Source organism: Panthera pardus, unplaced genomic scaffold (genome assembly GCF_024362965.1).
Source record: "Panthera pardus isolate Hobbes unplaced genomic scaffold, ASM2436296v1 HiC_scaffold_12, whole genome shotgun sequence".
NCBI lineage: Eukaryota > Metazoa > Chordata > Mammalia > Carnivora > Felidae > Panthera > Panthera pardus.
The window spans coordinates 46,991,434-47,015,262 of record NW_026526677.1 but is presented as its reverse complement, the minus strand read 5'-3'; the positions used below and the strand labels follow the sequence as shown (position 1 = coordinate 47,015,262).

The following is a 23,829-nucleotide window of genomic DNA, read 5'->3' as shown; positions in this document are numbered from 1 at the left end:
GTGCATACATAAAGTAGCCATGGATATGAATATTTTCATTTACATAAAACTTGCTACAGCCCACTGTTGAGAGATTACTGTTTTTATGAAAATTACTGAGATATATGTCTTGAATTTTGATGTTTTTTGAAAAAATGCTTTTAAAATTTTATCCTACCAGCAAAATCTAGCCCCTCTTACTTCCTACAAGAAACCGTCCTGATTCTCCTCTTTCAACCAGATTGCATTTCCCTAACCCTGAAACCCATTGCACTGTATCTTTTGGCATTTGAAAATTATACCCCCTTATTATAAGTTACATGTTACTGTGTTAATACCTTTATTAGATTAGAAACTCTTCTCAGTCAGGAGATGACAGCCAGAGTGCCTGGGTTTAAATACTAAGCTTTGTGACCTTGGGCAAGTTACTTAGCTTCTTGGTACCTTAGTTAAATGAGGATACTAGTAACTACCTCCTAGGGTTGTTGGGAACATGAAATGAGTTAATACATGTCTTGCATATAATAAGCACTCTATAAATGTGCAGTAGGTATCATTTTTGTTAATACCTTCATTATGTTATTGCTTGCATCCTATATTCTTTCTAGGGGCCAGCACATTTATTGTTGTCCAATAAATAGTTATTGATGAAATGAAATTGTATTTTAGTTATTAAATGTACTAGTCAGTTATGGTTACAGTTCTGATTATGACCTGTCAGCTAAATATCTTTATGTGTTTGCACAAATCCTAAATGATTGTTTGATTGGACAGGTTCTTTTATATCCTGAAATATTGCTGGTATGAATATACTGCTATTCTTAGTGTTTTGAAAACTGAAACATGTAACAGAGTACAAATACTAGAAACAAATTTTTGAGTCTAATGAGGTTCTGACAAAAATCAGTTTAGTATGTATAGGTATTTGTCAGGATACCTTATGGGATTAACAAATTAGTGCTTTGTAAGATTTAGTGTGAAATGTTATTTTAAAGCAGGATCCATGTTAAGAGTAGTTTGTTTCTGGGGCGTCTGGGTGGCTCAGTCGCTTAAGCGTTGACTCTTGATTTCGGCTCAGGTCATGATCTTATGGTTCGTGAGTTTGAGCCCCACTTTGATCTCTGTGCCTGCAGTGTGGAGTCTGCTTGGAATTCTCAGTCTCTTCTCTCTCTTTCAAAATAAATAATAAACATCACAAGAAAATAATAGTTTGTTTCTGAAAGAACTTTATGTGTTCGATAATTCTGATTTTCTGTAACTCTAGAGTAGTACCAATTGACATGGATGGAAGAGACTGTTGCTGTCAGTTGTATATTGATTGTGCTCTAGATTTGATCCTGTGTAGTTGACTGCTATGAGACTTGCAGTCTTTCAAATATCAGCATAACATGCTTGTATTCAATAAATACAGTGGCTTCCCAGTAGAGAGGAATTAAGGGCTATTAAGTGACATAATTAAGAAAAGATTTGGAATTTAAATCTTTCTGTATATAGTGAATCCAGTACCTTTGTTAAGATTATAGATTTAGCTTTAGGAAGACCATGGACCTCATTTATGACTTAAGTGAAATTTTCTAGTATAATCAAAGCATTGTAGTCTGACTATAAATATCTTTCTTGTTTCAAATGATACTTAGCTATTTTTATTTAATCATAAATATCCTTTTTCAATAGCTCCTGATGCACAATTCATTCATTCAGTTAAGCACTGAGTTAGTAGCTGCTAGGAGTCAGATTCAAAGATAAATAAGGAACCTGACCTAGTTCTAGAGGCTAGCCCAGTTAGTTTAGTTAGAGGGAATAGTGTTTAAAACACAAACGTTTGTAATATATTTTAAGGAAGTGAGAAAAAGTTTAGGGTACATGCATAGGTTGTCTGGGATTCAGTAGGAGAAGATGGTTCTGGAAGGTTGTGTCTTAAAATGCTGAAGGCTCTGTATGCCTATAAGGAGGTTAGATTTTTTATTGTGTATACATTAGGGGGCAGGAAAAAGTTTTTCCTAGAAAAAGTTAACAGGTTTGTTTATAATTGTTAGAAAGCTTAATTCCTGAAACTCGTTCACTGAAACATTTTTTACTTGTGTGAATGTTTTATGTCCCTGCATTAGTGTGAAAAATCTACACACAAATGAAAGTGGAAGAGGAGGAACTTGCTAATACCTTATTCTCTTGTTTCTGTTTTTTCATTTGCAGTTATTTAATTAGGTACTTTTTTGTTTTTTAAGAATGAAGTATTTCCCATCATAATGCATCCTAAGTGCATTTCCCGCATATGAGTTGTGCTGGCAGAATATCTTTTGGCATAATTGTTATATTTTTATATGGATAACCCACAGGTAGGTGTCTTCAAATATGCTAAATAGATAGGTTTCATTTGCCTTCAGAAAGTGCTAGGAGAGCTACACTCTGGCAGTATAGATCTGTTTTGAAGTCCTAAGCAATTTCTCACACTCGATGCTAGAAGGGAAGTTTGCAAGTGAGAAGTTCAGTGTTCTGATTTTCACTGACAGTACAAGGCTTATAACAATGTGGTTTCTTCACATAAGACACATTTTTGTGAGTGACTTTTGTAGTTGGTTGCTTCCTGAGTGCTTTAGCACTGATCTGTTTGCAGGCATTAGGCTTGGTAGAGATGCTGATATAGAGAACTCCAGTGTTTACCACCCTTCCTATTGGCTGAAGTTCAGGAGGTAGAGGTAGCACTGGTGTTGGAGAATAATGACTCTCATGATGACTGTCATGTTGGCAGCTGCGCAACTGAGAACACCACAAAGAAATGTTTTTAATTAGGGGATTAATGAAATCATCCCAAGGATATCCCCAATGTTCCAAATAAAATTAAGACTTTAATTCTTAACCACAAGGAGCTCTTGATATAGCCCTGGTTGTGGGTTGCATTAAAAAGTAGAATTTTTGGGGGCGCCTGGGTGGCTCAGTCGGTTGAGCGTCCGACTTTGGCCCAGGTCATGATCTCGCGGTCTGTGGGTTTGAGCCCCGCATCGGGCTCTGTGCTGACAGCTCAGAGCCTGGAGCCTGTTTCAGATTCTGTGTCTCCCTCTCTCTCTGACCCTCCCCTGTTCATGCTCTGTCTCTCTCTTTCTCAAAAATAAATAAACATTAGAAAAAAAAATTTAAAAAAAGTAGAATTTTTGACTCGTCTCCTAAAAGGTGTGTATTGCTTTATTAAATATAAATGAATTTATATACATTTATTCCATTTTATTGATATAAAATGTCTACCCTTTTATGTGTTTAGGTGTTTTAATTTTTTTTAAGTTCATTTATTTATTTTGAGAGAGAGAGCAAGAGAGAGTGTGGGAGAGGGGCAGAGAGAGAGAGAGAGAGAGAGAGAGGGAGAAAGAGAATCCCAAGCAGCCTCCATGCTGTCAGTGAAGAGCCCAACATGGGGCTCGATCTCACAAATCATGAGATCATGATAAGGTGTTTTAATATTATTGCCTTTAATTTTGAGTTTATACCAAGTTGTGTAATTTGTTATGTTATGTTTATTTATAGTACTTTGTGGTAATGAAAGAGAATTGGTGAAAAATTAGATACCCAGCGATGAAGTCTCTTATTAAAAGACATTTGAGAAATATTACTGCTTTAATTTTGACATTTTAAATATACATGTCTTGTAATATTTATTTATCATTACGTTATTTACCATTAACATGGCACAAATACAGACACAGAATAGACACAGAAAGAAATAGACACAGAAAATGTTTCTACAATTCAGTAATATGATTTAATATAGAAAGGATGTAGTAGTTAGGTATTACAGCCCCTTCGTTTTTAGATTAGAAAAACAAAAAGGCCGTAAAAGCCCAGTAACTTACTCAAGGTCTCCTCTAGTGTAAGAACTTGAATGAAACTTTTTTTTTTTCTTTAAGTTTATTTATTTTCAGAGACAGGGGAGGGGCAGAGAGAGAGAATCCCAAGCAGGCTTCACACTGGCAGTGCAGAGCCCGATGTGGGGATTGAACTCATGAACCATGAGAACATGTCCTGAGCTGAAGTCAGAAGTCAGAAACTGAGCCACCCAGGCGCCCCAAACCGAACTTTTCTTTTAAAGTCAGGTTTACTGAGGTATAATTTATATAGTAAAATTTGCCCTTTATGGTATACAGCTTTGTGAATTTTGGCAAACTGATAGGATTGTATAGCCACCACTACAGTCTAGATATTGAATATCTCCATTATCTTAAGAGAGTGTTCTCATGCCCCAGTCCCTACCTCCACCTGCCACTGCCCCCATACATGTTCAGGGCCTACAACCACTGATCTCTGTCCTCATATTTTGCCTTTCTAGAATATCATATAAATAGAATTCATATAATATGTAGCATTTGGAGTCTTCTTTCCTCTAGTATAAAACTATCAGAGTCATCCATGTTGTTTAAGGTATCAGTAGTCTTCCTTATTGCCAAATGCAACCGTTGTTCATCCATTCACCAGCTAATGGACATTTGAGTTGTTTCTAGTTTTTGGTGATTCTGAATAAAGCTGCTACAAATAGTTGCGTACTGTGTTTTGGGTGGTAAGTACATATTTAACCTTGTAAGACACTGCCAAACTCTTTCCTGAAATGGCTGTACTGTTTTGCATTTGGATCAGCAATGTATGAGCATCTTAGTTGCTCTACATCCTTCCTTGTTGGTACTTGGCAGTTTCAGGGGGTCGGGGGGGTTGTTTGTTTAGTTTTTGCTCTGTTTTTTTTTTTAACCATTCTACATTCTAGTAAGTGTGTCGTGATGTCTCTGTGGTTTAATTTGCATTTCTGTAATGACTAATGATGTATAGCATCTTTTCATGTCCTTGAGGATTTTTATTAAGCCTGATAAGAAAATATACTTTATGCAATTATTACATTTGCTAGGTACTGATAGGAGAGAGAGAAGATAGAAGAGTACCTGTTCATGAGGAGTTTATGATTTACAAAGGGAAAACTGGTAATTACGTTAAATGGTCATGGCTATTTGATAACCCAGTTCACATAGTCCCTGGTCTGATGAAAGGAAACGGTTGGGGAGTCAGAAAACTCAGTGGTTTGACTTTGCCTTAGTCTCTTAACCTTTCTCGGTCTTTTTTATCTTCTTTTAAATGAGGGAGTTGGACCAGATAAGGTATAAGATTTATCTCTAAATTATAAGTCTACATAAACTAGGAGGTAGGAGTCTATATAAAGTAGGAGGTGTTTTTACTACTTTTATTTATTTAAAAACATTTTTTTTAACGTTTTTTATTTATTTTTGAGAGAGAGAAAGCGTGAGTGGGGCAGGGCAGAGAGAGAGGGAGACACAGAATCCAAAGCAGGCTCCAGGCTGTGAGCTGTCAGCACAGAGCCCAATGTGGGTCTTGAACCCCTGAACCATGAGATCATGACCTGAGCCAAAGTCGGACACTTAAGCGACTGAGCCACCCAGGTGCCCCTGTTTTTACTACTTTTATAGTAGTAGGTTTTTAACTTTTGTAAGAAGGCCATGTAATCAGAAAACAAAAAATCTTTGTAGATTTTTCCTGTCTGATGAAATTCATATTACCCAAAAAAGATAACCTTTTGAAATTTTAAATATTATAAATTATAATATAAATTTTAATACCTTTTGTGTGATATTATTATATTATAACCTGTAGGGTAATTTTCAAGATATTTTCTCTTGATCCTCAGAAAAACTATTTGTGGACCTTGAAAGTGAGAACTAAATGACTTGCATACAATTATACAGCTAAAAGAAAAGTAGCCACCTTGACCTGAGGGTTCTAGCCTTGATCTTTTGCCCTCTGCAGTACATTGCTCTTTGCACTATAGGCTACTCCAATAGGAAATTCAAACAGTCTTCTAATAGTTTTAAGTAACCTTCACCCTTTTGTTTCAGTTGTACAATTTCATGTTCAGAGAATTATAGGCATGCAATATTTTTACATTAAAATTATTATCAATGCTTCTAAATAAAAGTATGGTAACAGATAACAAGCTTCTTTGATTTAGTAATAATGCAGTAGAACGTTTAAGACTTGTAAACAAGTCAGTTGTATCAGAAGCTGAGTCACTGCTTGTCAACAACAGCCTACTCTTACAAGAAAACTTAGCTGTAATCAAAAATAAAGATAACAGGAATAGTAAAGGGCATATTATTTCCTCTCCTGAGAGTAGTCTGTTTAGTTTCTAAGTTTAGATACCTACAGTATATTATTAGTGGGTTACCCATTTCCTGTAGTAGAACAACTATTAAAAGGAATAAGGCAGAAGTGGAAGGGGTATTAAGATGGAAGTGAGGGGAAAAATAATGTCATTATAATTTTTTTTTGCCACAAATATGTTAACATTATAAAGTCATCAGAAAACCTGTGTTGTTGTTGTTGTTTTTAATGTTTATTTTTGAGAGAGAGACGGAGTGTGAGCAGGGGAGGGGCAGAGAGAGAGGGAATCACAGAATCCCAAGCAGGCTCCAGGCTCCAAACTGTCAGCACAGAGCCCAACCGGAGGCTTGAACTCAGGAACCGCAGTATCATGACCTGAGCCAAAGTCAGATGCTTAACTGCCTGAGCCACCCAGGCGCCCCAGAAAGCCTGTATTTCTTAGTAGATCTGTGTTCATATGTGACCTTACGGCAAGCAAGTCACTTCAGGTTCCAGAATTTCTTTTTATTCATCTGTAAAATAAGGAGTTTAATCTGATATCTAAATGTCCATCTAGCTTTAAATATTATAATTTTATGTTATGTGTGATGAGTCATCTGATTGATGGTTTCTTAACCATCAAGTAAAATATATTGCTCATAGTTAGATTTAAACTTTAAGAAGTATTTTTTTAAGTTTATTTATTTTGAGAGAGAGTGTGAGCTTGAGCTGGGGAAGGGTAGAAAGATTGGGAGAGAAAGGATCCCAAGCAGGCTCCACATCGTCAGCATAGAGCTCGGTGTGGGGCTAGAACTCATGAACTGTGAGATCAGGACCTGAGCTGAAATCCAGAGTCAGACGCTTAACCCACTGAGCCACTCAGGTGCCCCTAAACTTTTTTTTTTTTAACTTTTTAAAGTTTTCAAACTTCATATTGTTAATTTTCTACTAACTGAATGAGTACTTGATGTAATTGTTACAAGTAAAAAATAGGTTATATAGAATTCAGAGTTTTAGATATATACTTATTTATTTTTTACTTTTTTAAAAAAAGTTTATTTTTGAGAGAGAGAGCGGGGAGAGGCAGAGAGATGGAGAGAGAATCCCAGGTAAGCTCTGCACTGTCAGCGCTTAGCCTGGGAGCCCAATGCTGGGCTCGAACTCATAAACTATGAGATCATGACCTGAGCTAAAGTTGGGCACTTAACCGACTGAGCCACCCAAATGCCCCAGAGGTTTATATATTTATATACTTAGTTTTCTTATGATATTATGAAGTTCTGGGAGCTTGTTTTATGGGTATTTTAGAAGGAAATAGAATGCAAGGAGGGGAGATCCTAATATTAGAGCACAAAAGGTAGGTATGATATAGGTATTTTTACAAAACTTTTAAACCATAAGGTATCTATGTCATACTATTATACTTTATTACTTGATTGTGCTATATGATTTGGAAGTAAATGTCATAAATTGACAGGCAATGTTGTATCTTACTGAATATTGCTTTAAATTCAGAAAATCCATAGTCTGATATATTGAATAAGCACCTGTTAATAATGCAAATTAGTTTATCGCAGAAGTAAAGTAGAATGTACTTACAATTTTTTATGCTGTGAACTAAGCTTTTATAATAGGTACAAAGTTGTCTTTTAGAAAATTCCTATATGAAGATTTGAATTTAGAAAGCAGTTGTAAAGCAGAGTGATTATTGTCAAACTTCCTTTGAATACTAAAAGCCCTTGTACTAAAAAAGTTTGAAAATTTAAAATCAGTTTGGAAAATTTTAAAACTTTCAAAATCACTTTTTAGAAACTTAAAGTTTTTTTTTGTTTTGTTTTGTTTTGTTTTTTTTAATGTTTATTTATTTTTGAGGGGAAAGAACATGAGTGGGGAAGGGGCAGAGACAGAGGTAGACAGAAAATCCCAAGCAGGCTCTGCACTGTCAGCACAGAGCCTGATGCAGGACTTGAACTCACAGACTGTGAGATCGTTACCTGAGTCGAAACCAAGAGTCGGACACTTACTTAACTGACTGAGCCACCCAAGCATCCCTATTTAAAAGTTTTAAAAGAGCATACTTTATGCTTCTAACAGCAGAAGCTCTGTAATGTATTATGAAATTATTTTCCTGAATCTAATTTCCCAAATATATTTTGTTTATTGAATTTCATAAAAGACTTAGATTTTCTTTTGCAGTTTGTTTTCAGTAGTAAAGAATGTAAATTAGCCGTTTTCATTTCTTAGCTAGGCAGATCTTGCATATGAATTTGCCTGTGTTTTTCCTGTATACTTGTGGTCTTTATTCATGTTTGTATTGAATCTTTATGATTTTCTGAAGTATTTATGTATTCCTGACCAGTCTCCTCAGTTGTTGGATATATTTGTTTTCTTTGCGTATATTGACAAGTAAATGAATATTATTTATTTATTTTTTATTTTTAAGCAATCTCTACACCCAGGGTGGGGCTCTAATTCACAACCCCAAGATCAAAAATCACACACTCCACTGAGTTAGCCAGACGCCCTGCGAAATACAATTAAAAAAAAAAAAACAACAAAACACAAATCCTAGATATATGAAAGAAATTTCTTTTGAGAATTGAGCCTAAAATTAAATATTATGAGTATAATTTCACACTGATGAAAAGGCTAGGGTTAAAAAGACTGAACCATTTGGGGGAAGTTGTAGAGGGCTGCTAGTGGGAATGGAGTTAAAGATAATTGGATCCAAGCAAGTCTTGTATTTTTGTTAGTAAATGCAGTGTGTATCACTTACTGAATATAATGATTCATAGAGATGTTTTGTTAGAATGGCTCAACTGTTTAGGATGGCTAATCAGGGGAATGAGAAATGTGATATATTTGAATGATGAACTTTAACTTCAATTTCCACCCACATTAAAATGGAAACAGTGAATGATTTAATTCTTGAGAATTTAAAAGTTGAAAAAATGGCTAAAAAATTATAACTTGATTCATATAAAATTTGATGATAATGTCTTTACCTTTAATTCTCTTTTGTTTACATACTCATTTATTCCTAAACTAAATATTAAAAATACACTGAATAAAAAGTTCATGATTAGATTTAAAAAAAAATATGATTAAAATTTTTAAAACTTACATTAGATACTCAGCTTCCTGGCAGTTAACTTCTGTAGTTAACATTTTAGCTTTTAAGTGAACAAAGTGAGATATAAATTCTAAAAATAAATTTTTTTCTAAGGAATCCTTAAGGAGTACTAGGTCAATTTTAGCCATTCTCTAATGATTTCCTGCCCATCATCAGTAGTTTAATATTATTCAGGAAAAGGACATGTTTACTATTAAATTTTCAGCTTAGCTATGTATACATTTTTAGTCATTTGATTACTTCTTATTCTATGCAGCAGTCTTTTTAATGTTAACTTTTACATTGAATAATTTATTTTGATGTTCAAATTATTCTACATTTGGCCAGTGAGAACCCTTTCAACTGGCTCCTGTGTCCTTTTGACATATCTCCCCGTTCTTGGAGTATTTCCTTACTTTCTGCCAGGGAAGGATATTCCAAGGTCTTGTACCTTTCCAACACCGACACTAAGATCAGTCATTTCTACAAAGATCTCTTAATCCTTTTTGTGGAGAATGGTATTCAGAAATCACCATCTGGGCACTAGGTGTGTTTATTGTTGCAGGGATATCATTGCTTCTAGGTCTCCTCAGTAAAAAGGAGCTAGAAAATATGCACACTCACATATATAAATGTGAAATCTGTCTTTATATCATTTATATATGCGTCTATATATAACTCAAATCATATGAAAGCCTTTAATAATTAGGCAGGTTTTTTTTTCTGGATTATAAGAGAAAATAGAAATGTATTTCATGCTTATACATATATTTACACATATCCATAGTATGTTTTTGTGACTATAATGTGTTTGTAACATAGAACTATTGGAAACCCAGTTGGCAGACAATTTTGCTACTTCCCCAGATTTATGATCATAAGTTCTATGTGATTAATTTTTTAATTTGGTAAAATATACATAAAATTTACTTAATCAGTTTTAAGTGTACAGTTCGTTAGCATTAAGTACATTTACATTGTTGTGCTACTCACCATTATTCATCCTCAGATATCTTTTCATCTTGCAGAACTATACCCAGTAACAATTACTCCCTATTCCCCTACCCACCCTCTCAATGTCTGGCAACTACCATTCTACTTTCTGTCTGAATTTATTTATTCTAGGTACCTAATATAAGTGGAATCCTACAGCATTTGTTTTTTGCACTTATTTCACGTAGTATAATTTCTTCAAGGTTTATCCATGTTGTAGATTGTGTCAGTATTGCCATCCTTTTTAAGGCTGAATAATATTCCGTTTTATATGTATGTATAGAGACATAAATACATTTTATATGTGTATATATGTATACACATATATACACACATACATACACCTTTATATTCAATCATATATCTATATTGATCTGTGTATATAAATATTTATTTCCATCTTTTGGCTGTTGTGAATAATGCTGTTATGAACATGGGTGTTCAGCCATGTATGAGTCCCTGCTTTCAGTTCTTTTGGTTATATACCCGGAAGAGAAATTGTCAAATCAGTAGACCATTTTAGCACTCACAGCAGGTCCTATATTTAGAAAACTTGTAAGCTTAAATGATGTAAGTTGTATTTTGCTTTGCAGCATAGTTGTGGACTTGACTAAGAGCTTATGATGTCTAGCTTTTTGTGGAAATAACCCAAACATCGCATTGAGTCAACTCAAAATTATTTTAGAGTTTTGCACAGTATGTCTAATTACTTTTGTAAAACAGCATTTGTACATTATCCTAGAATATAATATTTCATTTTTAATAGGAAGTGGTTTCTTTGTGTTATTACCATTTCTGTTTAGAGAACTTCCTTTAGCCATTCTTTTAGGGTAGGTCTGCTAGCAACAAATCTTTTAGTTTTCTTTCATTTGAAAATGTCTTGATTTTCCCTTCATTCCTGAAGGATATTTTCACTGAATATAGGATTCTAGGCTGACAATTCTTTTAGCTCTGTGGAAAATATTGTGGAAAATATCTATGTTTGTGATTTTTAATGAGAAATCTTCATTTGAATTGTTTTGCCCATATGCATAAGGTATTGTTTCTCACTGTTTTCAAATTTTTTCTCTTTGCCTTTAGTTTTCAAGGATTTTTTTTTTTTCTTTTTTGAGAGGCAGAGCAAGAGAGAGCATGCCTAAGTGGGGGAGGGGCAGAGGGAGAGAGAGAATCTTAAGCAGACCCCACACCCAGCATGGAACCCGATGCAGGGCTAGTTCTCACAACTGTGAAATTATGAGTTGAGCTGAAATCAAGAGTCAGGTGGTTAACCAACTGAGCCACCCGAGCACCCCTAGTTTTCAAGGATTTTGATTATGATATGTGTTTACATGAAATACTTTGGATTTAATCTGTTTGGGATTCACTCAGCTTCCTGAATATGTAGTCTTATGCCTCTTGCCAAATTTCGGAAGTTTTCAGCCATTATTTCTTCAAATAGTTTTTCATGTACACTGTCTTTCTTCTTTCCTCCCAGGACATGGATGACATGAATGTCAGTTAGGTCTTTTGTTATGGTTGTACAGATTGTACAAATTGAGAATGATTTTTTTGGTCTTTTTTTTCTTTATTTTTCAGATAAAAATGTCTGTTGTTCTTATCTGCAGGGTCACTGATTCCTTCCCTTGTCACCTTCATTCTGCTATTGAGCCTACCTAGTGAGTTTTAATTTTAGTGATTTTATTTGCTATTTCTTTGCTGATAATTTGTTTTTTTCATTTGTTTCATGCTGAACATTTTTACACAGCTGCTTTAAAATCCTTGTCAGATAATTCCAATATTTGCATCATCTTGGTGTTGGCATCTATTGATTGTCTTTTCTCATTCAGGTTGAGATTTTCCTGGTTCTTGGTATGACAAGTGACTTTTCATTTTATCCTGAATGTTTTGGGTATTACATTATAAACTCTGAATGTTACTTAAATCTTTTGTTTTAACAGATTTTCTCTGATATCCTGCCAACAGGTGAAAGGGGGTTGGTTCTCCTTCATTACCAAGAGGTGGAAGTAGAAGTCCGGATTCCTCATCCCACCTTTATAGCCTGGGTGCGAGTGGTGCCTTGTTACTCCTGGTTGGGGGTGAAGTTCAGGTTCCCCTTAAACTTCTGTGGATACCTGCTTGACTGGGACAAGGGGTTACACTTTGTTAGTCCTCCCATGAGGCTTCCACTGATACAAGTGAGGAAGTGCTTCTACCACTGGGCTGTGATGGAAGTCCCACTTGCCTACTTTGTCTTCTTTAACACCACTGTGGTGGAAGGGTGTGGGAGGGAAGGGAGTGCCTTGTTTTAGCCAGATGAGAATGGAAATCTCTTGCACCTTGATGATGGGAATGGAGGCAGAGCAACTTTCCCCCACCTCAATCCCCCCAGTGTTTGGCTGTAGTGTGATTAGTGTCTAAAAGTTTCCTGTTTTGTGAGACTGCCTCTGATCCTTTAGCTGGAAAAAGGCATTCATGTCTTGGGCATTTTTCAGTCTGTGCTTACTCATAACAGAATATATTAGGCGAAAAGAAATCCAGGGAATTAACCACCATGACCTTCATTCTTTGGATCCTGAGGTCCCTAGCTGGTCTGCTTCCTCTTCACCTTTCAGTATCTTCTTATCTTTGTTTAATACATAATGCTTTTAGTTGTATTTAGCAGGTGGAATAGGGAGAGTGTATCTACTCCCATTTGTCCCAGAAATGGAGCTTTTAGAGATTTTAATGTGTAGAATGTTATGTGTGATTTTGAGACTATAAAGTGACATTCATTTTTTTTTAGAATAGTATTTAATAGTATTTAAAGAATAGTATTCTTTGAAATGGAGCTTTTAGAGATTTTAATGTGTAGAATGTTATGTGTGATTTTCAGAATATAAAGTGACATTCATTTTTTTAGAATAGTATTTAATAGTATTTAAAGAATAGTATTCTTTTAGAATACTATTTTCTTTTTAATTTCCTTGTAAGAGGCTTCCAAGCTTCCTTTTGGCCTCTATTTTTCCAGATATATATTAGTTGAAGTTAGTAGTTGAAGTTTATTATCATAAGCCTTCGGTTATTTTAGACATCCTTAGTTTCTTTTAACTATTTTCTTATGTAGTAACCTCACATTGCGCACAGTCTGCATATTGTCTGTTAATGTTACCTGATCTTGATTGTGCTAGTTTTTATTGTTTGTTTTCTGTAGACCTATCATGTTGGTTGTTGTACACACTGAGTGTAGTTCTTGAAATCTCCCTAGATCTTTTCCATGTGTACTGTTGCCTAGGTAAATTGCTTTTGTTTTCTTATTGTACATGTTTGATTGAGCGGTTAGGTGTTTTCTCTCTTGTGTTTGAGAGGGTAGGAGTAGGCTAACACTTAAAATTTTTTACTTAATATATAAGTTGAGTAAATTTGTCAAGTTTATTTCTTATGATTTACATATAAATTATAAAAACAAGTATATGTGCAGTGCTAAATATTTGGAAATGTCAGAAAGCATAAAGAAAAAACACCTCTAGCTTTACCCCTCAAAGACAATACTGTTAATGCTTTGATGAGATTCTTTTATTCTGAAATTTTTCCTTCCCTCTCTTTTCCAATATAGACTCTTAAAAAAATGGTATTATAGTACATTTTAAGGCTAGCATCGTTTCTTAGCAATATACTGGATATTTACCCTTGTCTGTATATCTCATATAGCATTATTTTCAAAGACTGCATGGTATGCCACTACGTATATTTATTATAATTTTCTTATAAATTATTTTCTTTTTTGGCGAATTAGACAGCTTTTGGTATGTTCTTATTACATTTACAGTAATGTTTTGCTGAGTATCTTTTTACATTCATGTCTGTACATTCATTGACAATACCGTTGGATGAATTTTTTTTTTAACTTTTTATTTATTTTGAGAGAGTATGAGCAGGAGCAGGGGAGGGACAGAGAGAGAGAGAATCTTAAGCAGGCTCTGCCCTGTTAGTGTAGAGCCCTACGTGGGGCTCAGTCCCATGAATCTTGAGATCATGGCCTGAGCTGAAATCAAGAGTTGGACGTTTAACCAACTGAGCCACCCAGGTGTGCCACCTTGGATGAATTCTTGAAGGTAGGATTGGTGGACATATGTCCATTTTATTTTTTGAACAAAAATAATGGGTTTTATTCCTATTTAAAATTTTTGTTTTGGTCATGTCTATTGAGACAGATTTGAAATTGATACTGTTTATTATATTAACTATTCCTTATGTTCCTTAAATTTGATCATCTTTTTCATGGCTTTGTCTAGATGATTACTTAAAGTGCTAAATAAAACAGGACTGAAGATAGATAATCTTTTGGCATAATCTTTTAGTTGTGGTTTCAGTTAAGAGTTGTAATTGTTGGGGCGCCTGGGTGGCTCAGTCAGTTAAGCATCCGACTTCAGCTCAGATCATGATCTTGTGGTTCGTGATTTCGAGCCCCAGATCGGGCTGTCTGCTGTCAGCGCAGAGTCTGCTTCAGATCCTCTGTCTCCCTCTCTTTCTGCCCCTCTTGTGCTCATTCATTCTCTCTCTCTCTCTCTCTCTCTCTCTCTCAAATAAACATTGGGAAAAAAAAGTTATAATTGTTAAGGCACATTTTTATCATTTTATGCATAGCAATGTTTTTGTCAAGTGTGCTTTTCTGAAATCAAGATATTTTGTACCTTTCATATTTGTTGATGTATCAATCTATCAAAAATAAGTAAGGTGTGCATTAATTTAACCTCTTAGTCATCTGTGTTTTGTTCCCATTTTTACATCATCTTATTATGAAGAATAGGATATAAAAAAATGAATATATTAAGTTTAGTTTAAAGAAGAATAATAACTTGGGCGTCTTTTTCAGGATATGAAACATTACCAGTACCACTGAAATCCTTATAACTCCCTCCTCCTCAGTTCTGTCCCTGCCTCTACCACCATTCTAAATTTTTGATAAATGTGTTTTTGTTTCACCACATGCTGTGTCAGTAAACAATAAAATGGCTAGTTTATATATTTTTGAGCTTTATGTAAATGGAATTATTTTGTGTCTATTGGTCTGTGGCATATATTTTACTATGAGTTGGCTCTTCCACTTTGTTTTGAGATACATTCATGTTGATGTACATAACAGCACTTCATTTTCTCTGTAACATAGTCTTCTGTTCTATGAATATACTACAGTTTATCATGGAAGCACACTTAGGATATTTATAGTTTTGTGCTATTCTGAGCAATGTACTGTAAACATTTCTGTACACATCTCTTGTTACTTGGGGCAAGAGTTCCTTTAGGAGATGATGGATGGCTGGATGGCAAGATGGATGGATAGATAATAGATAGATATTCCTGGTGGTGAGATTAATCGATTGTAGGGTAAACATATTTTCAGATTTATAAGTAATATCAAAACTGTTTTCTCGAAGGGTTGTATCAGTTTACATTCCCACTAACATGAGTGAGAGTTCTTGGTTTGTAGCTTGTTTTTTTTTTGCTTACTCATAATGTTGTGCATTCAAAAATTTCTTTGTGAGCTAATCATTCGCTTCTGAGAATCTCCTGTTCACGTCTTGGCCATTTTTCTATTGAATTATCTTTGTGTATTGATTTATGGAATTTATTATTATTCTGGGATACCAGTCTTTTGTTAGTTACATTTGTTGTAAATGTCCTTTCCCAATTTGTCGCTTTTTTTTCATCCTTTTAATTTTTTGAAATCAAGAAGTCCATGATTGAACTGATCTTAATCAGTCTTTTTCTTTTTTATATACTTAAAAATTTTCTTTCCCATCCAAGGATTTTAAAAATAACATTACTTTTTATAAAGGATTTATAGTTTTGGCTTTCTTTTTTTAATTTATTTACATTTATTTAAATTTATTTTATATTTTTGAGACAGTAGGGAAGAAGGTCAGCGGGAGGGACGGAGAGAGAGAGAGAGAGAGAAAGAGAGAAAGAGAGAAAGAGAAAGAGAGAAAGAGAAAATCTCAAGTAGGCTCCATGCTGAGTGTGGGGCTTGATCCCAAGACCCTGTGATCATGCCCTGAGCCAAAATCAAGAGTCAAATGCTTAACTGACTGAGCCACCCAGCGCCCCTGTCACTAATTTTAATTTTAGCCATTCTGATAGGTGTGTGGTAATCTCAATATGATTTTAATTTGCATTTCCCTAATGGCTAGTGATATTGACCATCTTTTCATGTGTGTATTTGTCATCTGTTTATGCCTTGTGTTGAAATGTTTTATGTTTTTGCTTAGGTTCTAATTAGATTTTTTTTGTCAGGTGTTTAGAATTCTGGGTAGATATTAGTTCTGGTCGATTATGTGGTTTGAAATATTTCTTCTCAGTCTGTAGCTTGTCTTTCTCATCCTTACAGGGTTTTTATAAAATAAACTTTTTCAATTTTGATGAAATTTATCAATTTTTCCTTTTATAGACCATGCTTTTGATGTCATCTGAGAACTCTGCCTAGTCTTATTAGCCTGGAAGATTTTCTCCTGTTTTTTTTTTTCCCTTAAAAGTTTTATAGTTTCATATTTTTCATTTAAGTTTATTATCCATATTCAGTTAATTTTTGTATATGGTGAGGTACTTAGGTTAAGGATTATTATTTTTCTGCATATTAATGTCCAGTTCCAGCACCATTTGTTGAAAAAACTCATTCCTTCATTGAGTTGTTGTATCTAGACAGAAATCAGTTGGGCATATTCATATGGATGTGTGTTGTGTTCTCTTGATTCCTCTGGGTATTATCTTATATATACCAACTTATCAGTTGAAATGCAGAATCATTACTCCTTTATGTCCCTTTACCATTCTTTGTTTATAATATAATTGTGTCAGATATTTCCTCTATACATTTATAACCATAAGAAGTAGTCTTTTCATTTTTACGTCATTTTTATGTCAATTGTCAAACATTTAATAAAAACTCATGAGAATGAAAGTGTATTGTATTTAACCTTCTTTATCATATTGCCTGCCTGCCTTCCTTCCTTCCTTCCTTCCTTCCTTCCTTCCTTCCTTCCTTCCTTCCTGATGTTCTAAGGTTCTTTCTTTGATCGTTTCCTTTTTGTTTAGAGAAATTCCTTTATCCATTTCTTCAGAGTAGTTTTACTGGAGACAAATTCTTTTAGTTTTCCTTTATCTAAGAATGTCTTGAATTCTGATTGATTACTAAGGCAATTTCTGGGTCATTTCTAAAGGACATTTTCATTTGTTTGTTTTAGGCTTCTGAGTTAACAGTTATTTTCTGTAAGTACCAGAAAAAAATACTGTTCAGCTTCCTCTGGCCTTTATGGTTTCTGTTCCACTTTCTGTTGTTTGTTCGTTTGTGTGTATGTTATTTTTTCCTGTGTCTTTTTTCCCCCTAATTTGAGTATAGTTGACACACAGTGTTACATTAGTTTCAGGTGTACAACATAGTGATTTTGACAAATTTATACATTATGCCTTATCACCTTAAATGTAGCTTAGCATCTGCTAATACGATGTCATTGTATTCCTTATGCTGTGCTTTGATTTTCATGATTTACTCATTCCATAACTGGGAACCTATATCTCCAACTCCCCTTCACCCATTTTGCCCACTCTCCCACCTCCTGTCCTCTGGCAACCATCAGTTTGTTCTCTGTATTTTTAGGTCTGATTCTGCTTTTTGCCTATTTATTTTTATTTTTATAAGATTCCACTTTGTCTTTCTTAGTCTGACTTATTTCATTTAGCATCATAGCCTCTAGGTTTATGCATGTTGTCTCAGATGGCATGGTATCATTTTTATTTATTTATTTATTTATTTATTTATTTATTTATTTTTTATAATGTTTTTATTTATTTTTGAGACAGAGATAGAGCATGAGCAGGGGAGGGGCAGGGAGAGAGGGAGACACAGAATCTCCAGGCTCTGAGCTGTCAGCACAGAGCCTGACATGGGGCTCGAACTCCTGGACTGTGAGATCATGGCCTGAGCCGAAGTCAGACGCTCAACCGACTGACCAACCGGGCACCCCCGGTATCATCTTTATTTATCCAAAGAAAATAAAAACACTAATTTGAAAAGATATGTGCACTCCTATGATTAAAAAACAAAACATTTTTAAAAATGTTTTTATGTTTGAGAGTGAGTGCAAGCGGGGGAGAGGCAGAGAGAGAAGGAGAGAGAGAATCCGAAGCAGGCTCTGCACTGCCAGTGCAAAGCCCGATGTGGGGCCTGAACCCATAAACTGTGAGATCATGACCTAAGCTCAAGTCAGACGTTCAGCTGACTGAGCCTCCTGGGTGCCTTGTGCACCCTTATGATTATTGCAGTATTATTTACAATAACCAAGGTATAGAAGCAACCTAAGTATCTGTCAGTAGGTCAACTGATAAGGAAGATGTGGGGTGTGTGTGTGTGTGTGTGTATGTGGGTATACACACGTATGCAACCATGAAAAGGATGAAATATGACCTATTTTTGATAGTTTCTATTGTTATGTCTTCAAGTTTATTAATCTTTTATTCAATAGTACCTAATCTGTTAATCCTACCCATTATATATTTCATTTCAGATATTGTACTTTTCATCCCTAGAAATTTGAATTGGATCTTTTTTATATCTTCCATGTTTTTTCTTAACATACTCATCTATTGATTGATTGATTGATTGAAGATTTTAAGTAATCTGTACACCCCAGTGTGGGGCTTGAACTCACAACCTGCGATCAAGGGTCGCATGCTCTACCAGACTGAGCTAGCCAGTCTCCCTTCTTGAAATATAGAATACAGTTATAAACTTTTTACACCCTTGTCTCCTAATTCTATCCTATGTATCGTTTCTGGGTTGGTTTTTCTTATTATGAGTCATAGTTTCCTGCTTCTTTACATGCCTATTTATGTTTGATTGCATGTCAGACATTGTGAATTATTCCTTGATGGGTGCTGAGTATTTTTTATTCCCATAAATGTTTTTGAGCTTTGTTTTTGAATGCAGTTAATTTACTTGTTAACAGTTTGATATTTTTAAGGCTTGCTTTTAAGCCTAAGTCTGAGCCTAATTTGGTCCCACTACTGAGACAATATTCTTCTGAGTACTCTTATCTGATGCCTTGTGTATTATATTTTTTTCATTTTGGCTGGTGGGAACTGAAATGAGCTCCAGGGATACTTTACTGTGGTTTGTTCCCCTGCCTCAGCTATTTCTTCACATGCATATGCTGATGAGTATGGCTGAATACTCATGGAGGACCATTCTACAGATCTCTGGAGCTTGCTGTTTCCACAGCTTTCTTTTCTTCAGTATTCTGCTCTGTAAATTTTAGCCAGATTGGCGCCCTTGAACTCCCACCTCATCTATTAAACTCAGGGAAATTACTGGACTCTATCTCTATATATTTTGTGTAGGTTTTTAGTTGTTTAAGATGGGGAAGGTAAATCCAGTCTACTATGTCATCTTGGTTCATAGTGGAAGTTTCTTGGAGATAGACAATAAACAAGTAAAATAATGCAAATACATCAAATGGTCAAAAGTACTCTGGGGAAGCCTGAAGCAAGGAAGGGAGATAGATGTCAACTATCAAGAGAATTGTAATTTTAAAAGGATAATGAGAAAGGAGCGCTTGGGTGGCTTAGTCGGTTAAGTGTCAGTCAGACTCTTGATTTTGGCTCAGGTCATGATCTGGTTTGTGGACTCTGTGCTGACAGCATGGAGCCTGCTTGGGATTCTCTCTCACCCTGTCTGTCTGCCTTTACCCTGCTCTCTCTCTCTCTCTCTCTCTTCCTCAAAATAAAATATGAACAGAAAAAATAAAAGGAAGATGAGAAAAAGACAAGATTGAGAAATTGACTATTCTGATTTTCTTTTGCTATATAACAGTCTGCCCCCAAACTTAGTGACTTTTGCTCATGGGTGTGCAGTTTAGGCAAGGCTTGGCTGGGACAGCTCATTTATGCTTTGCTAGGTATCAGCTGGGACAGCTGAAAGGCTGAGGACTGGAATCATCTGAATGCTGGTGTTCACATGTATGGTGGTTGATGCTGGTTGCCAGCTGGGATCTCATTTGGGCTGTGGCTAGAACATCTACACATGACCTTTCTATGTGGCTACTTGGCTCCCACACAGCATAGTGGCTGTGTTCCAAGGGCAACCATCTGAGAGAGAGAGAGCCAGGTGGAAGCCGTATTGCCCTTTCTACCCCAGCCTTGAAAGTCATGTTGTGTATTACAAGAAGTCACTAAGGCTGACCCATAATTAAGGGGACTGGAATTAGACTCCTATTCTTGCTAGGAGACATGTCAAAGAATCTGTGGACGTATTTTAAAGCCACCACAATTATATTTGCACATAGGAAGTAAGGATGTCGAGGGAAGAGCATTCCAGGTAGAATGGACAGAAATGCAAAGACTCTAAGGTTGGCAGGTACCTGATTGCTTAGATTTGTTTACGGTTGAGTTCCTGCTGTAAAATGGCAGCTCCCTGAGGACAAGGGCTTTGTTCCCTGCTATTTTCTCAACACCTAGTGTTTGACAGATAGTTACAGTTCTTATTTGTGGAAGAGAGAGCCTTTTGGCACCGTGTTTCAAAATCCTAAAAATTAGTACCTAACCTTTGATCTAGTAATTCTTTGGGCAGTTATCTTTAGGAAGAATAGTGTATACATAAGCAAAGCTGTAGTGAAAATTTGAAAGTGTCTAAATGCCCATTAATAGCAGATTAGTTAAATAAATTATAGTTTTCTATATAATGGAACACTGTAGTTTTAAACTACATGTTTTGGCACAGAAAGATAATTGAATATTGAGGGACAAGGAACAGAATTAAAATAATAGTGTACAGAATGATCTTATTTGGTTAATAATTAGCAGTCTATACAATATATGCATAGAATGGAGAGGGATCTGATAGGATGTATATCACAATGTTAATAATTGTTATTGGTGTTATTTTATTGATTTTTTTTAAAATTATTATTATTTTTTTAACGTTTGTTTTTGAGACAGAGAGAGACAGAGCATGAACGGGGGAGGGTCAGAGAGAGGGAGACACAGAATCTGAAACAGGCTCCGGGCTCCGAGCTGTCAGCACAGAGCCCGACGCGGGGCTTGAACTCACGGACCGCGAGATCATGACCTGAGCCGAAGTCGGCCTCTTAACCGACTGAGCCACCCAGGCGCCCCCATTGATTTATTTTTTTAAATGTTATTTTTATGAGTGTGGGGTGGGGAGGGGCAGAGAAAGAGGGAGATAGAGGATACGAAGTGGGCTCTGCACTGACAGGAGAGAGCCTGATATAGGGCTCAAACTCACAGACCCTAAGATCATGACCTGAGCTGAAGCTGGATGCTTAACCCACTGAGCCACCCAGGCACCACTATAGGGGTTATTTTAGGGTTGCTCGTTAAAAAGGTTATTTACTGCTATTAATAATAGAAATACATTTCTATTGTAAAAGCAAATAATGTAAAATGTTTTCATTGATGTAGAATAGTATCCAGGTTACTGTAATAAAAAGCACCTTTATTTATTAATTAAAGAAGGTGGAGGAAAACAAGATTTGTACAGAAAAAGTGTGAAATGGTGTAAAACCAAGATTTTTCAGGAGATTATCTCCTGATTATAGGTTATCTTTATTTTCTTTTGAATATTTCTGTTTCCTTAATTGGAAAAATAAGCTTGTCTCGTAATAAGAAAAAGATTTATATTAAAAGAAAATAGCTACAGGCGGTAGTGATAAGCAGCTTTACTTTAAGAATATTTATCATGTTAAAAATCCAAATTTATAAACCACCTAAATCAGGGATCTCTAGGTTCCCCTGTAAAGTTTCTTTAATGGACTCAAAATATTATGTGACTTAGGAAGAGAAAGACAAATACTGTCTGATCTCACTTATGTGTGGAATCTAAAAGATAGAACTGGAAGCAGATTGGTGGTTGCCAGAGGAAGAGGGTAGAGAAAATAGGTGAAGGTGGTCAAAATGCACACACTTCCAGTTCTAAGATAAGTAAGTATTGGGGATGTTACATACAGCATGGTGACTATAGTGAACAATACTGCACTGTATTTGAAAGTTGCTAAGAGAGTAGATCTTATAATTGTCACCACTAAGAGGAAAACAATGTGTGAAACAAATGTTAGCTAAACTTAGTAATCATTTTGCAATATATACATATATCAGATCTTTATGTTGTATACTTTAAATTATTACAGTGTTGGATGTTAATTATATTTCAGTAAAACTGGAAAAAATATGTGGCTTAGAACATTTGATTTACACTTAATTCTGGAGCTACCACTCTTTGTTAATGTGGTTGGTTTTTTTCTGTGCTAATATTAATCTTTATCACTATAGCACAGGTTTTCAGTAACCTTACAAGAGTAATTGAGCCCTAAAGTAAAAATTAGAAATGTAAATTATGAATAAAATCCTAGGTGGTATAATACTCTAATACAGATTTGATTGCAAAAATGTCTTTAGCTTAATTGTTGTAATTTCACTATCTTACCTTTGTATTTTAAGGAAATAATTTGTAATTCATTTTGTTCTTATATACCATAGGATGTGTTTTGGAGATGCAGACAAAATATCTTTGATGAAATGAAGAAGAAATTTTTACAGGTAGACTGCTGATGTAATTGCTTTAGTCTGATAATCAGCAGAACAAGTAACAGCATGTTGGTATTTTTATTTAATAACAAGGCATGTCTTAAGCTTTATGTTCGTTTGGCTTATGTTATTTCAACCTGATTTTAATAAGAAGAAAGTCACCTTAAATGAATATGCACCTTGTTTTTAACATGTGAGTCAGGGGGAAAACCTAAAAACTATGGAGCCCTTTGTTTTGAGTTTCAGGTATGGTTGTTGTCTGTTTTTTATGCAGATATATTTCATTTTCTGAATATTAGTAGTGCTGCATTGAATCATTTAATAACTTACAGAGTCAAAACCCAGAAATCTTACTTGAATAATTAAATAAAACTATTACCTTCCTAACAGGCTGACTGCATTATAAACCTAAACTTTGCTGTGATGTTGCATCCCATTCTAACCTTTACTTAATGCCTCATTTTTTCCTGGGTCCTTTAGTTCTAAAATTTTTTTTCTTCAATGTGCTTCCTTTAACCTCTAAATGGTCTGTGGCAAGAGGCCATTTAGGAAAAGATCATATAACATTGGAGTTTACTGGGTGGGGGCAGGGGGAATAGGATGGGGGAAGGTCGTAGAATGGAATGGATGGAGCATCTTAAAAATACAGTTTTTTAAATGTGAGTTAGGGCCCTCCATCATTGCCCCAGTAATTGTCACTTGTTAAAGTAAAAATGCATATCTGAATGAGGCCGATAAATTTAATAAGTTTCAGTCAGCAAAAATATTCATTCCCTCAGTTCTCTTTTTTTAATCTATGGCAGTATTCACTGTGGGTACCCAGAAGGGTAATGTGCTAAGGCCTGATTTCTTAGCTCATAGCAGCTCCTGTACCAAGAAGTAGGGAGAATGGACTTCGTGTGGGTGTAAGTTTACAACCATAATGTTATTCTTTGTAATAACATTGAAAAGAAGAAAGTCTTGAGAGAAAATGGGTTGATTATTAACTTTAGAGGTCAAGAGGTCCCTTTGTAATGTTTTAAAATTCTTTATATTAATTGTTTCTTAGAAAAATCTGCATCTTGGAAACT

General features: G+C 35.2%; 1 protein-coding gene across 2 annotated transcripts in view; it reads left to right on the top strand.

Moving 5' to 3' along the window:
• The window catches only part of USP47 (ubiquitin specific peptidase 47), a 105,933-nt gene that overhangs the window by 11,272 nt on the left and 70,832 nt on the right, over window positions 1-23,829 (top strand). Inside the window, exon 2 of one of the 2 annotated variants that reach the window (XM_019456327.2) lies at window positions 22,712-22,771. The exons of the other annotated variant lie outside the window; for it this stretch is intronic. Within the exon in view, the coding sequence (XP_019311872.1) occupies window positions 22,712-22,771 (60 nt within the window). The remainder of the gene's footprint in view (window positions 1-22,711; window positions 22,772-23,829) is intronic. 2 annotated transcript variants of the gene reach the window in all.